The sequence below is a fragment of the Triticum aestivum genome, chromosome 5A, assembly GCF_018294505.1.
Source record: "Triticum aestivum cultivar Chinese Spring chromosome 5A, IWGSC CS RefSeq v2.1, whole genome shotgun sequence".
NCBI classification, from domain to species: Eukaryota; Viridiplantae; Streptophyta; class Magnoliopsida; order Poales; family Poaceae; genus Triticum; species Triticum aestivum.
In genome coordinates this window covers 3,869,459-3,885,080 of record NC_057806.1, presented here as the reverse complement: position 1 = coordinate 3,885,080, position 15,622 = coordinate 3,869,459, and the positions used below count along the sequence as shown (strand labels likewise).

Genomic DNA, 15,622 nt, shown 5'->3' with positions numbered 1-15,622 from the left:
CCACATAATCATCCTCCTCCACATCAGCAGTAGGAGCCACAGAAGTATCAACAGCAGCACCAGCAGTTTGGCCCGACTGAAGAGGGACACGGCTCGCTCGGCGGAGGGCTGTTTCTCGACGTGGAGGTAGTCGATGTTGTTGCTGTTGTTGCAGAGGTGCGGCAGGAGCAGCCGGTGGTGGTGGTGGAAAACGCGAAAGCAATTCAGCAAACTTGTTATCAAGCTTTGTTTCAAACGTCTTCTCCATGCCATCTATCTTCTCCATGGCCTCTTCAAATCTGTTTATCACATCTTGCACCTGTCCACTCATCATTTGCTGAAACGTATCATGAAGCTCCTTGTTCGTCAAGTTCTCCCAGTCAGTCTCGTCGACTTGTGATCCTGGCATGGTTAGCAGCAATAGAAACACACAAGAATATGATCCTACAGACTACTAACAAGTGGTGGTGGTGGCGGGTGTCACAAATCCGTCAAGCAAATCTCAAATTCTTACCAGTTCTTACCCAGCAGCAGGCGGTGATCGGCAATCGTTGTAGTCAAAACTCTCAAAAGCTTGGATAGAGCGATTGCCAGGGAGAGTCAAACGCACGACGTAGATGTATGTGGAGCTGGGAAGACTTATAGTATGGTAGCAAAAAGGGTCAGCAATAATCAATTCAGAGATGCAAAGTTGAATAAACGCTCAACGACGGTACTGTGCTGGTCCTAGGCTAGACCGTGCTAGAGAGGCGAGCCTAGAACACTAACAAAATCACGGCGCTGCACGTAAATAAGGGAAAAGCACACTCTGGAACTCTTTTTTTTCGCTCTTTTTTTTGCGCTCCTTTTTTTTGCGCTCTTTTTTTTGCGAAAAATCACTATAATGGCGAGTGTCTCAAAACTCTTCCCTCGTCAAACTGATAGGATGGGCATGAAATTTTTTTTTCATTTTTTTTTCGGAAATCAGGGCAGCGACGACGAAAAAGTGCGACAAAAAATCACTATGATGGCACGTGGCTCAAAAGACTCAGAAAAGCCTAAAAATAGGATAGGGAAAAAAATTTGCCCATGAAAATTTTGGCCTAAAAACTGCCCGGGGGTCTCCAGACTTTTTTTTTCCGAGACCTACGTAGGCAAGGAAACACGAAACGGAATTTAGATTGATCTCAAGAACAAACCTAATATGAGAAGAACTCGGATTGGTGGTGGATATATGGTTGTGGTATATGGCAGCGGTGGTGGTATATGGTAGCGGTGGTGGTATATGGATACAGATTGGTGGTGGTATATGGATACAGATTGGTGGTGGTATATGGATATGGATTCAGAGCGGTGGCGGATAAGCAAAAGTGGTAGATGGGCGATGATGATGGTGCGGCGGCGGCGTGACAACTTATGACCAGAACTCGAAACTCTAAAAGACTAGACTCTAAGACCAGCAACTTGACACACGACGATGCAACCGCAAATTCAACAAAGCAAAAACCCTAAAAAGATTATGCAAAGGCTCAGATTGGTTCGGATATGATGAACTAACCCTAATTTTTTTTTCTGGCTTTTTCGTCGACTGTAGGTATGAAGAACAGACTCGATCTAATCTATGAAAAACTGTAAAATCTCACCGAGCAACCTGGAAATCTGATACCACTTGATAGAGGCTAAGGTGTCCCGATGTTTCGATGAGATGGTGGCTATCGTTTTCTGTGGGAGTCGACCTTGACGATCCGACTACGAACGTGCCAGACGTCGCGCCTTAGCAATCGCTAAACCAACTTCCGATGGTTATTGACCACGCCGGAGCACGATCAACCTGACCACGAGGGTCTGTTTCCTGCGAGCAAACGAAGAACAAGAAAGAAGCTGAGATTGCAATCGGGATATTGCGAATATAAGATGAAAGCTTTATTGATCAAGATGGGGTTCTGTGACGTCTTGGTCTGGTCGTTGGACACAAACGAAGTACGCGAAGTTGCAGCTATGGCGAACTTTTAATCTAAACAAAACCCAAAGTCTAAACGACGCCCTAAGGGCTGTATATATGGAGGAAGAGGGGGGAATTTCGTGGCCCTTGAGGGTGGGGTCCGAAACCAACCCTAACTCTTGTTTCCCCACACATACGGACTCTAAAAATAGCCTATACTTAAGTATTTCGAAATTACATGGGTATGGCCCATTAATAAGGTGAAGCAGCACCTAGAATAGCCTATGGACGAATATTATGAAGTGGCATCTTGTATATTTCGTCCAAGGCTTCATGCACTCCTTATGGCGGCTTCAAAGTCCTGAAATCATCACTTGTAACTCCGTTCTTGATCCCCTTGCGCATGCCATCAACTCCATGCGTGTTCTTGCTCCAATGTTCATCCTTCTCCAAGCTAGGCCCTTCATTTGTAAGCAAAACAAATGTATCCAATTTAGGCAGCATCATAATCTCATGAACATTAGAATCATTACCAAGAAACGAAAGTACCTGGTAATTTAATTGGCGTGCTCGAGCTCTAGTAATTGGTCCAGTATATGTAACAGTAGGGGTTGTGGGTGTAACAATGGTATTGATGTCCTCATCATCCTCCCCTTCTTGAAATGAAGTCGTCCTCGACGGAAGCGCATCTTCCTCACCCAAATAAGGCTTCAAATCTGCAATGTTAAAAGTGGGACTAACCCCAAAATCTACAGGTAGCTCAAGTTTATATGCATTATCATTTATTTTCTCTAACACCTTAAAAGGACCATCAACACGTGGCATTAGCTTTGATTTGCGCAGATTAGGAAATCTATCTTTACGCAAATGTAACCAAACAAGATCTCCAGGCGCAAACACAACATGTTTTCTACCCTTATCTCCAGCAAGTTTATATTTAGCATTCATACGCTCAATGTTTTCCTTAGTTAACTCATGCATTTTTACAATCAATTCAGAACGTTCTTTAGCATCAAAATTAACCTTCTCTGAAGATGGAAGAGGCAACAAATCAATAGGTGCACGAGGTAGGAAACCATACACAATTTCAAAAGGGCACATCTTAGTAGTAGAATGCAATGAACGATTATAAGCAAATTCAATATGAGGCAAGCATTCTTCCCACATTTTCTTGTTATTCTTCAAAACAGCCCTAAGCATAGTAGACAATGTTCTATTGACTACTTTAGTTTGTCCATCAGTTTGGGGGTGACAAGTAGTACTAAAAAGCAGCTTAGTCCCCAACTTAGCCCATAAACATCTCCAAAAGTGGCTAAGAAATTTAGTATCACGATCTGAAACAATAGTATTTGGCACACCATGTAAGCGAATAATTTCACGAAAGAACAAATCAGCAACATTAACAGCATCATCGCTTTTATGACATGGTATAAAGTGTGCCATTTTCGAGAACCTATCCACGACAACAAATATGCTATCCCTCCCCTTTTTGTTCGAGGTAAACCTAAAACAAAGTCCATAGATATATCCTCCCAAGGAACACTAGGTACAGGCAAAGGCATATATAAACCATGAGGATTGAGTCGTGACTTAGCTCTTTGACATGTAGTGCAGCGAGCAACAAAACGCTCAACATCCCGTCTCATCTTTGGCCAAAAGAAATGTGTAGCAAGTATATCCTCCGTCTTCTTGACGCCAAAGTGTCCCATTAATCCTCCTCCATGCGCCTCCTGCAACAACAAAAGACGAACCGAGCTAGCTGGAATGCATAGCTTGTTAGCACGAAACACAAATCCATCGTTAAGAACGAACTTGTTCCAAGTTCTCCCTTCCTTATAATTCTGCAATACATCTTTAAATTCAGCATCATGAACACATTGATCTTTGATGGTATCCAAACCAAATATTTTAAAGTCAAGTTGTGAAAGCATAGTATAACGACGAGACAAGGCATCAGCAATAACATTTTCTTTATCCTTCTTGTGTTTAATGACATAAGGGAAAGTCTCAATGGATTCAACCCATTTAGCATGTCTACGGTTCAGTTTTGCTTGACTTTTAATGTGTTTCAAAGATTCATGATCAGAATGTATAACAAATTCCTTGGGCCATAAATAATGTTGCCATGTTTCTAAGGTCCGAACAAGAGCATATAATTCTTTATCATAAGTAGAATAGTTCATACTAGGCCCACTCAATTTTTCAGAAAAGTATGCAACAAGTTTTCCATCTTGTAATAACACACCTCCTAATCCAATTCCACTAGCATCATATTCAAGCTCAAAAGTCTTATTGAAATTAGGAAGTTGGAGTAAAGGAGCATGTGTCAACTTATCTTTCAATACCGTGAAAGCTTCTTCCTGTGCGGTACCCCAAACAAAAGGCACATCCTTCTTTGTAAGCTCGTTGAGAGGTGCAGCAATGGTGCTGAAATCTCTCACAAAACGCCTATAGAAACCAGCGAGGCCAAGGAAACTCCTCACTTGTGTGACCGTTTTGGGCTGCGGCCAACTCTCAATAGCTTCAATCTTGGCTTTATCAACTTCAATTCCCTGTGGAGTAACAACATAGCCAAGAAAAGATACTCGGTCGGTGCAAAAGGTGCACTTTCCAAGGTTTCCAAACAAACGTGCATCACGTAGAGCAATAAAAACAGCACGTAAATGTTCCAAATGTTCCTCCAAAGATTTGCTATAAATCAATATGTCATCAAAGTAAACTACCACAAATCATCCAATGAAAGCACGTAAAACTTCGTTCATTAACCTCATGAAAGTACTAGGTGCATTAGTTAACCCAAAAGGCATGACTAACCACTCATATAATTCAAACTTAGTTTTAAATGATGTTTTCCATTCATCACCCAATTTCATACGAATTTGATGGTATCCACTACGCAAATCAACTTTGGAGAATATTGTAGAGCCACTCAATTCATCAAGCATATCATCTAGCCTAGGAATAGGATGACGATAATGAATAGTAATATTATTAATGCCTTTACAATCAATGCACATACGCGACGTACCATCCTTTTTCGGCACTAAAATGATAGGAACAGCACAAGGACTAAGGGATTCGCGTATATAACCTTTGTTGAGCAGTTCTTGTACTTGACGCATAATCTCCTTCGTCTCCTCTGGATTGGTACGGTATGGTGCACGGTTGGGTAGCGAAGCACCGGGAATTAAGTCAATTTGATGCTCAATCCCTCGAATAGGTGGTAATCCCGGTGGCACGTCTTGTGGAAAGACGTCAGCGAACTCCTGCAAAATGTTAGTGACAGCAGGGGGCAAAGAGGAAGGCACGTCCTCGAATGAAAATAATGCCTCTTTGCACACAAAAGCATAGCAAACAGATTTGCTAAAATCTAGCTCATCAATATCAGATTTGGTGGCAAGTAAACATGCACTTTTCAATTTAATTTCAGAAACAACAGTAGATGGTTTATTATTAGGCTTCATTTGGTGCTCAAATTCTTTTGCCACAATCTGATTTTCACTCTTATTTGTCTCCTGTTTTGCTTTATTAGCTCTATTAATATCATCTTTCAAAATGGAATCAAGATTCATAGGAAGCAAAGTAATATTTTTATCGTTATGAACAAGAGTATACTGATTGTTTCTACCACGGTGTACAGAATTTTTATCAAATTGCCATGGTCTACCAAGTAATAAGGAACATGCTTGCATAGGTACCACATCACAATCAGCATAATCAGCATATGTAGAGATACTAAAATGCACCCGAACAGTACGTGTTACCTTAACCTTGCCGCTGTTGTTGAACCATTGGATGTAGTAAGGATGTGGATGTGGTCTTGTGGTGAGAGATAGCTTCTCCACCATCTCCATGCTAGCCAAGTTATTGCAGCTCCCTCCATCTATGATCACGCGAACAGAACGTTCCTTCACAACTCTCTTTGTATGGAACAAATTATGCCTCTGATTTTGCTCAGCTTGTGTAACCTGCACACTCGAAACACGTTGAGCAACTAAACATTCATACCTGTCAGCATCTTCAGGAGCCATGTATTGCGTCTCATGATCAAAATCGTCTCCACCGTGTTCTTTACGTGTAATAAGAGCCAAAGTCTCCTCATCATAGTCACTAGCGGACTCATACCCACCATCCTCAGTAACAATCATCACACGCTTAGATGGGCATTCTCTCGCATAATGACCTCCACCCTTGCAACGTCGACAAATAATATCATGTGTTTGCCCTGTTGATGCCATGGATGAAGAAGAGCTCTTTGCAGGCCCAGAAGGTGTGCTCTTGGCAGATAGTGGTGATTGTGCCTGCTTTATTGTATCACGGTTGGAGGTGGCAGCCGACGGAGGCGCCGGTGTAGCAGAACATGTGGAAGTAGATGATGCATGTGGTGTCCATGATGAAGGTCGACCTGCAGAAAAGTTAGTCCGCGCCAATGCCTGTCGATCCTGCACTTCACGTTCAGCTTTACAAGCAAGATGGAATAAACGAGTGATATTAGTATACTCCTTATACTCTAGAATCATCTGAATCTCTCTATTTAATCCACCCATAAAACGTGCAAGCATAGCTTCATTCTCCTCAACAATACCACATCTAATCATGCCAGTTTGTAATTCCTGATAATATTCTTCTACAGAATTTTTTCCCTGTCTTAAGCGCTGCAATTTTTGAAGTAATTCACGTTGATAATATGGTGGAACCCAACAAATACGCATAGCAGTTTTCAAAGCAGCCCAAGTAGCCGGAATAGGATATAATCTACAATGCTCAGACCACCAAACACATGCAAAACTAGTGAATGCACAAACAGCAGCAGGAACACGTCTCTCCTCGGGATATTGTAAACATGTAAATCGTTGTTCAGTTTCTAACTCCCAAGTAAGATATATATCAGGAACATATCTACCCTCAAATGGTGGAATATTCAATTTTAGTTTAGGGAGATGGTCATGATCTCGTACCTGAGGGTGAGCCCTACCATTGCCATTATTTGCATGTGGACGACCTGGTGGTTGCTGTGCTGGTGGTGGCACGTAGTTCTGATTTTGATCAACCTCATCCTCATAATCTCCCACATAATCATCCTCCTCCACATCAGCAGTAGGAAACACAGAAGTATCAACAGCAGCACCAGCAGTTTGGCCCGACTGAAGAGGGACACGGCTCGCTCGGCGGAGGGCTGTTTCTCGACATGGAGGTAGTCGATGTTGTTGCTGTTGTTGCAGAGGTGCGGCAGGAGCAGCCGGTGGTGGTGGTGGAAAACGCGAAAGCAATTCAGCAAACTTGTTATCGAGCTTTGTTTCAAACGTCTTCTCCATGCCATCTATCTTCTCCATGGCCTCTTCAAATCTGTTTATCACATCTTGCACCTGTCCACTCATCATTTGCTGAAACGTATCATGAAGTTCCTTGTTCGTCAAGTTCTTCCAGTCAGTCTCATCGACTTGTGATCCTGGCATGGTTAGCAGCAATAGAAACACACAAGAATATGATCCTACAGACTACTAACAAGTGGTGGTGGTGGCGGGTGTCACAAATCCGTCAAGCAAATCTCAAATTCTTACCAGTTCTTACCCAGCAGCAGGCGGTGATCGGCAACCGTTGTAGTCAAAACTCTCAAAAGCTTGGATAGAGCGATTGCCAGAGAGAGTCAAACGCACGACGTAGATGTATGTGGAGCTGGGAAGGCTTATAGTATGGTAGCAAAAAGGGTCAGCAATAATCAATTCAGAGATGCAAAGTTGAATAAACGCTCAACGACGGTACTGTGCTGGTCCTAGGCTAGACCGTGCTAGAGACGCGAGCCTAGAACACTAACAAAATCACGGCGCTGCACGTAAATAAGGGAAAAGCACACTCTGGAACTCTTTTTTTTCGCTCTTTTTTTTGCGCTCCTTTTTTTTGCGCTCTTTTTTTGCGAAAAATCACTATAATGGCGAGTGTCTCAAAACTCTTCCCTCGTCAAACTAATAGGATGGGCATGAAATTTTTTTTTTCACTTTTTTTTCGGAAATCAGGGCAGCGACGACGAAAAAGTGCGACAAAAAATCACTATGATGGCACGTGGCTCAAAAGACTCAGAAAAGCCTAAAAATAGGATAGGGAAAAAAATTTTGCTCGTGAAAATTTTCGCCTAAAAACTGCCCGGGGGTCTCCAGACTTTTTTTTTCCGAGACCTACGCAGGCAAGGAAACACGAAACGGAATTTAGATTGATCTCAAGAACAAACCTAATATGAGAAGAACTCGGATTGGTGGTGGATATATGGTTGTGGTATATGGCAGCGGTGGTGGTATATGGTAGCGGTGGTGGTATATGGATACAGATTGGTGGTGGTATATGGATACGGATTGGTGGTGGTATATGGATATGGATTCAGAGCGGTGGCGGATAAGCAAAAGTGGTAGATGGGCGATGATGATGGTGCGGCGGCGGCGTGACAACTTATGACCAGAACTCGAAACTCTAAAAGACTAGACTCTAAGACCAGCAACTTGACACACGACGATGCAACCGCAAATTCAACAAAGCAAAAACCCTAAAAAGATTATGCAAAGGCTCAGATTGGTTCGGATATGATGAACTAACCCTAAATTTTTTTCTGGCTTTTTCGTGGACTGTAGGTATGAAGAACAGACTCGATCTAATCTATGAAAAACTGTAAAATCTCACCGAGCAACCTGGAAATCTGATACCACTTGATAAAGGCTAAGGTGTCCCGATGTTTCGATGAGATGGTGGCTATTGTTTTCTGTGGGAGTCGACCTTGACGATCCGACTACGAACGTGCGAGACGTCGCGCCTTAGCAATCGCTAAACCAACTTCCGATGGTTATTGACCACGCCGGAGCACGATCAACCTGACCACGAGGGTCTGTTTCCTGCGAGCAAACGAAGAACAAGAAAGAAGCTGAGATTGCAACCGGGATATTGCGAATATAAGATGAAAGCTTTATTGATCAAGGTGGGATTCTATAACGTCTTGGTCTGGTCGTTGGACACAAACGAAGTACGCGAAGTTGCAGCTATGGCGAACTTTTAATCTAAACAAAATCCAAAGTCTAAACGACGCCCTAAGGGCTGTATATATGGAGGAAGAGGGGGGAATTTCGTGGCCCTTGAGGGTGGGGTCCGAAACCAACCCTAACTCTTGTTTTCCCACACATACGGACTCTAAAAATAGCCTATACTTAAGTATTTCGAAATTACATGGGCCTGACCCATTAATAAGGTGAAGCAGCACCTACAATAGCCTATGGACGAATATTATGAAGTGGCATCTTGTATATTTCGTCCAAGGCTTCATGCACTTCTTATGGCGGCTTCAAAGTCCTGAAATCATCACTTGTAACTCCGTTCTTGATCCCTTTGCGCATGCCATCAACTCCATGCATGTTCTTGCTCCAATGTTCATCCTTCTCCAAGCTAGGCCCTTCATTTGTAAGCAAAATAAATGTATCCAATTTAGGCAGCATCATAATCTCATAAATATTAGAATCATTACCAAGAAACGAAAGTATCTGGTAATTTAACTGACGTGCGCGAGCTCTAGTAATTGGTCCAGTATATGTCAGTAGAGGCTATGGGTGTAACAATGGTATTGATGTCGTCATCATGAGAAGATCATGAGAAGATCTTGGTTCCGGCGAGGGGAACCGCCGACCCTCCCACCGGGAAGGGAAAGAAAGGCGCGAGGCGGAGGGAGGGAGGGAGATCCCTGCCGCCGCCATGGCCGAGAAGGAGGCCGGCAACCTCGAGGCCGTCCTCAAGGAGGTCGTCGACCTGGTACGCACCCTACCACCGCGGCCTCTTCCGCTCTCCTCTCCTCCCCTCAGTCCAGGCTTCTTGGGGGGCTTCTTTCTTGGGGGGATTTGGAGCTTCTTGCGCCTTTGATTCGCTGCCAGGGGTTCCTCGCTTCCTCTTAATTCGACTTCTTGGTTCAGACATTGTAGCATCTCAGGAGCTCCTCCTCCCCTCCCCTTCTTTCGCCCTTCAATCAATCTTGTTTAGTTCATACCGCCGCTGCTCTGTTCCTCAAGTTCGGCTCTGCTTCTTGTGCTGCTGCAGGAGAACATACCCCTGGAGGAGGTGTTCGACAACCTGAGATGCAGCCGCGCCGGCCTCACCGCGGAGCAGGCGCAGCAGCGCCTCCAAATCTTCGGCGCCAACAAGCTGGAGGAGAAGGAGGAGAGCAAGGTCCTCAAGTTCCTGGGCTTCATGTGGAACCCGCTCTCCTGGGTCATGGAGGCCGCCGCCATCATGGCCATCGCGCTCGCCAACGGAGGGGTATTTCTCTTTTTCCTTCCCATCTTGCTTACTGCACTCTGCACTGCATACACAAATTTACAGTCCAAGATTGGGTCATTTCACATCTTGTATGTATGCCTTGTTTAACTGGAGATTGCGTGTCTGTCATCAGGGCAACTGGTTCCTCAACCTGAAAATTTCTCAACTTGAATGAAGATTCTAGTTGAGGACAAGTGAATAAATCTGACTAGTTCTTTGTTGCTTAGAAACTTAGAGTTCAAGATCGGGTGATCTAACATCTTCTTTTAATATTCTTGTGTGATTTTGTCATCAGGGGAGCCAACCTGCTGACCCTCAATTTTTTTTTCTTCTCACCATGTTTGCTGCGTACACAAACTTACAGTTCAAGATTGGACAATGTAACATTTGTTTTGTTTTGTTTTGTTCTTCTTGTCTAATTTTGCCGTCAATCAGAATAAGCCGCCGGACTGGCAGGACTTCATCGGCATCATCACCCTGCTGGTTATCAACTCCACCATCAGTTTCATCGAGGAGAACAATGCCGGCAACGCCGCCGCCGCGCTCATGGCCCGTCTCGCGCCCAAAGCCAAGGTCCTGTCATTTGCGCCACCTACCACTCTATATATGCTGCTTCAGTATGCCTACATGTCGGTTTTCAGTTGAGGTGTCCCAACCCACATAGCTCATTCACAAGTCTGAACTTTTCTGTCATAATTCAGATTCTTCGCGATGGCCGGTGGACCGAGGAAGACGCGGCCATCCTTGTGCCAGGGGACGTCATCAGCATCAAGCTCGGAGACATCATACCTGCAGATGCACGCCTCCTAGAGGGAGACCCTCTCAAGATTGATCAGGTCCTTCCCTTCCCATTGTTCCTGACTTGTTGAAGCTGTTACTTTTGAGGCTTCTCTGCATAACATAATTTCTCTTCTCTTGTGCTGTAGTCTGCCCTCACTGGAGAATCATTGCCGGCCACCAAAGGCCCCGGTGATGGCGTCTACTCCGGTTCGACCGTCAAGCAAGGTGAGATCGAAGCCGTCGTGATCGCCACCGGTGTTCACACCTTCTTCGGAAAGGCTGCGCACCTTGTTGACTCCACTAACCAAGTGGGCCATTTTCAGAAGGCAAGACTGTAGCCATCACCTTACCTTTCTGTTTATTTCTTGATTGCATTTGTTGACGATATCGATGATACTATTATCTTACCAGTGCAGGTTCTGACGGCCATTGGGAACTTCTGCATTTGTTCGATTGGTGTGGGAATGTTCATCGAGATCATTGTAATGTATCCTATCCAGCACAGGGCGTACCGCCCTGGAATTGACAACCTCTTGGTCCTTCTCATTGGAGGCATTCCCATAGCCATGCCGACAGTCTTATCCGTGACTATGGCTATCGGGTCACATCGATTATCTCAACAGGTTTTCACCTGCTACACAAGCATAGTTTGGCTTTCGGTTTTTTTAATCTGCATTAATTTACTGAACCACGGTATGATTTATTTTTTCAGGGAGCTATCACAAAGAGAATGACTGCAATCGAGGAGATGGCGGGCATGGATGTCCTTTGCAGTGACAAAACTGGGACTTTGACTCTCAATAAGCTTACTGTGGACAAGAACCTTGTTGAGGTAAGGCGAGGATATTACTTGAACTCTTGCATTCTTTTTCTGATTCATATATCTTATGAAAACAAGTCCGGCCCAGGTTTTCGAAAGAGGCATCACTCAGGACCAAGTGATTCTCATGGCTGCTAGAGCGTCTCGAACAGAAAACCAAGATGCTATCGATACTGCAATTGTTGGGATGCTAGCTGATCCGAAAGAGGTACTGTGCCATACTTTGTCGATGCGCTGGCAGATGATTTTACCTCATTTATATGATGAAATGACTGTTTGCCCATATGTTCACGCAGGCACGTGCTGGTATTCAAGAAGTTCATTTTCTGCCATTCAATCCTACTGACAAGAGAACGGCGCTGACATACATTGACGCTGATGGCAAAATGCACCGTGTTAGTAAGGGTGCACCCGAGCAGGTACCACAAGAATGAACTGGTTTTATGTTGATATCCTAGCATTGCCTTATGGGAATATTATGCTCACGATTGCTATAAACCCAATGAATTGACTGCAGATTCTTCACCTCGCTCACAACACATCGGAAATAGAGCGGAGGGTCCATGCTGTGATTGACAAATTTGCAGAGCGTGGACTTCGATCGCTGGCTGTAGCGTATCAGGTGAGAAAAATTACAGCATAAAGTTAGTAAGCCTTGTCCATGCAAATGGGAGAGTGCAACTTAAGCGAGTTTTCTGAACAATCTGGCTTCCGTATCCGTCACTTATGCCCTTATAATGACTACCGTTGGTCGACCTTAATTATTTCTTGTTGTATCTGTTTTTGGTATGTGTTGTCTTAACGGTGTATATCCTGAAAATGCAGGAAGTACCAGATGGGAGGAAAGAAAGCCCTGGTGGCCCATGGCACTTTGCTGGTCTGATGCCACTTTTTGATCCTCCTAGACATGACAGTGCTGAAACAATCCGGAGGGCACTTAACCTTGGTGTTAATGTCAAGATGATCACAGGTAATATTTTCATTGGATCAATATCCAATTAATCTCTATCTTCCTTCCTCTGTTCCATTTATGTCTGACGCATTCCTGTTAATTTCAATGTGGCAAGGTTGTTACTTATTTCCTACCATTTCTTATTTTCTTCTTCAAATGTTCAGGTGATCAGCTCGCCATTGGAAAGTCAACAGGGCGTCGCCTGGGAATGGGTACAAACATGTATCCTTCATCTGCTCTGTTGGGGCAGAAAAATTCAGACGAGTCCATTTCTGCTTTACCAGTTGATGATCTCATTGAGAAAGCTGATGGTTTTGCTGGCGTCTTCCCTGGTATGCTTTTTTATGAATGAAATTACAGCACTGCAAAAACTGGGAGTTGGGAGAGCGAACAAATATTTTTAGTTCCACATTGATCGAGTGATTGCTTTTTCTGCAGAGCACAAGTATGAGATTGTGAAACGCCTGCAAGCACGAAAGCACATCTGTGGAATGACGGGTGATGGAGTAAATGATGCTCCAGCTCTAAAGAAAGCAGATATTGGTATTGCTGTTGCTGATGCCACTGATGCAGCCAGGAGTGCTTCAGATATTGTCCTCACAGAACCAGGCCTCAGCGTGATCATCAGTGCTGTGCTTACCAGTCGTGCAATTTTCCAGCGTATGAAGAACTACACTGTATGTGATAGTGTGCTTGAGTATTATTTCCTACTTTTTTGCTTGTGCTGTATATATGGCTAACGCATTGTGATGCGTGCAGATCTATGCTGTCTCCATCACAATTCGTATTGTGGTAAGTTTTTCTTGTATTTCACCTCTGAATTATACTTCCAGAGCAATACATGTTTCGGTCACATGATTTGCAATGCTGGTTTTAAATGGTGTCAAGTTGCACATTCTATTTATTTGGGAAATTGTCATTGATGCTTCTGTTGGGGATCAAAATTTCACTTATTCAACTTAACAAAGGTTACAAGATCTGTACGCATAAATGTTTTTGGAATATATATTCATCTTAAGCACTGAAGTTTCGCCCATCTGGCCTATATGCCTTGCTTCAGGGTTAACTCAGTATCTTCCTTTTCTGCTTACCTTTAACAGCTTGGATTTATGCTACTTGCCCTCATCTGGAAGTTCGACTTTCCACCGTTCATGGTCCTGATCATAGCGATTCTAAATGATGGTACAATCCCTCTACCTCCCTTCTCTGTTTCAGAACAGAAGTAGAATCAGAAAGTATATAAATATTTAAACTTCTTTAACTATTTGTCGTGAACTTGTGGTCAATAGGTACCATCATGACTATATCAAAGGATCGGGTAAAACCATCTCCACTACCCGACAGCTGGAAGCTGGCTGAGATTTTCACAACTGGAGTTATCCTTGGTGGATACTTGGCAATAATGACGGTCATCTTCTTCTGGGCTGCGTACAAGACAAACTTTTTCCCGGTAAGATGACTCTGCTTAGGCGAACAAAATCTAAATTTTGGTGAATCTTAAGCGAATTGCTGTGTACCCTTGGGTAGTAAACTTGGCTAAAAACTATTTTTATGATGTCTACTACAACTTACCGACGCTTACAACTTAATAAAATTTCAGAGATTGTTTCATGTCGAAAGCCTCGAGAAGACAGCTCAGGACGATATCCAAAAGCTCGCGGCTGCCATTTACCTCCAAGTCAGCACCATCAGCCAAGCTCTCATCTTTGTCACCAGGTCACGCAGCTGGTCATTTGCCGAGCGTCCTGGGTTTCTACTGGTCTTTGCATTCTTCGTTGCGCAGCTGGTTTGCTCCTAACTCCCTGTCCCTCTTATAAACTGCTTCAGGAGAAAAGCACATCAAGCTAAAAAACCTTCCCATTAATATTTACAGATTGCTACACTGATCGCGGTGTATGCTGACTGGCCGTTCACTCAGATCAAAGGCATCGGGTGGGGCTGGGCTGGCGTCGTGTGGCTCTACAATATCATCACATACCTCCCGCTCGATATCATCAAGTTCCTCATCCGATACACTCTGAGCGGCAAAGCATGGGATCTCGTCATCGATCAAAGGGTAATAATAACATGTGCTGCACAAACTGTCTTGGCCCACGCCTTTTGGACCATGTATCATGCATGACAAATGTTCATCTTTCTGTAGATTGCGTTCACAAGGAAGAAAGACTTCGGCAAGGAGGAGAGGGAGCTCAAGTGGGCACACGCTCAGAGGACCCTCCATGGGCTGCAGCCACCGGATGCTAAGATGTTCTCGGAGAAGGGGGCCTACAATGAGCTGAATCACATGGCTGAAGAGGCCAAGAGGAGGGCCGAGATTGCAAGGTAGGACCAGTCAATCAATCATAGCCCTTCCTTGCATATAATTTCCCCTGGTCCCTTATCGGTCCAGCTGTCCCTCCTTTCCCCCCTCATTGGCTCATTATCACTCATGAATTCATCTCTGGACATGCATGTGTCTTCTCTAATATCAGTAGGCATGCATGTAGGCAATAGTGACATAAGCAGTTGTGTTTGTCGACAACGGTGTGAAACTAACTGTACTGTCATGGTTACTACAGGTTGAGGGAGCTTCATACTGTGAAACTGTACTGGCATGTAGGATGTATGGGAATCGGAAATGCCAACCGACCCTATTGTAGAGGTTAAATTTAGTTGAAGAAAACAATTTGTTGAAGGTAAAAATAAAAAAAAAAATTGAGGAGGAGAAGATGATATTGGAGTTGCATGTTGCGGATGTGGTCGATGATCACAAGATCAAGATGGATGCAATGCGCTTGAAGATTAGAAAGATTAGAAAATATGCCATTCATACCGAGGCTTGGTATCATTATGCCGTTGGATCAATTGTTACCTTGGTTGCGATTATGATCGCATTTGTTTTCGCATT

The 15,622-nt window shown here is 43.9% G+C and overlaps 1 protein-coding gene across 1 annotated transcript; it reads left to right on the top strand.

Moving 5' to 3' along the window:
- Positions 1–9,505: 9,505 nt before the first annotated feature.
- LOC123101934 (plasma membrane ATPase 1) lies at positions 9,506–15,411 on the top strand. The gene is made up of 21 exons (XM_044523179.1): positions 9,506–9,592; positions 9,623–9,682; positions 9,965–10,183; positions 10,619–10,756; positions 10,885–11,019; positions 11,110–11,289; positions 11,380–11,586; positions 11,676–11,795; positions 11,872–11,991; positions 12,080–12,202; positions 12,301–12,405; positions 12,609–12,753; positions 12,900–13,067; positions 13,174–13,412; positions 13,495–13,527; positions 13,836–13,917; positions 14,025–14,185; positions 14,336–14,521; positions 14,609–14,791; positions 14,879–15,057; positions 15,294–15,411. Exons 2-21 carry the CDS (start codon positions 9,626–9,628, stop codon positions 15,379–15,381), a joined length of 2,868 nt encoding a protein of 955 aa, XP_044379114.1. The 5' UTR covers positions 9,506–9,592; positions 9,623–9,625; the 3' UTR covers positions 15,382–15,411.
- The last annotated feature ends 211 nt before the right edge of the window (positions 15,412–15,622 follow it).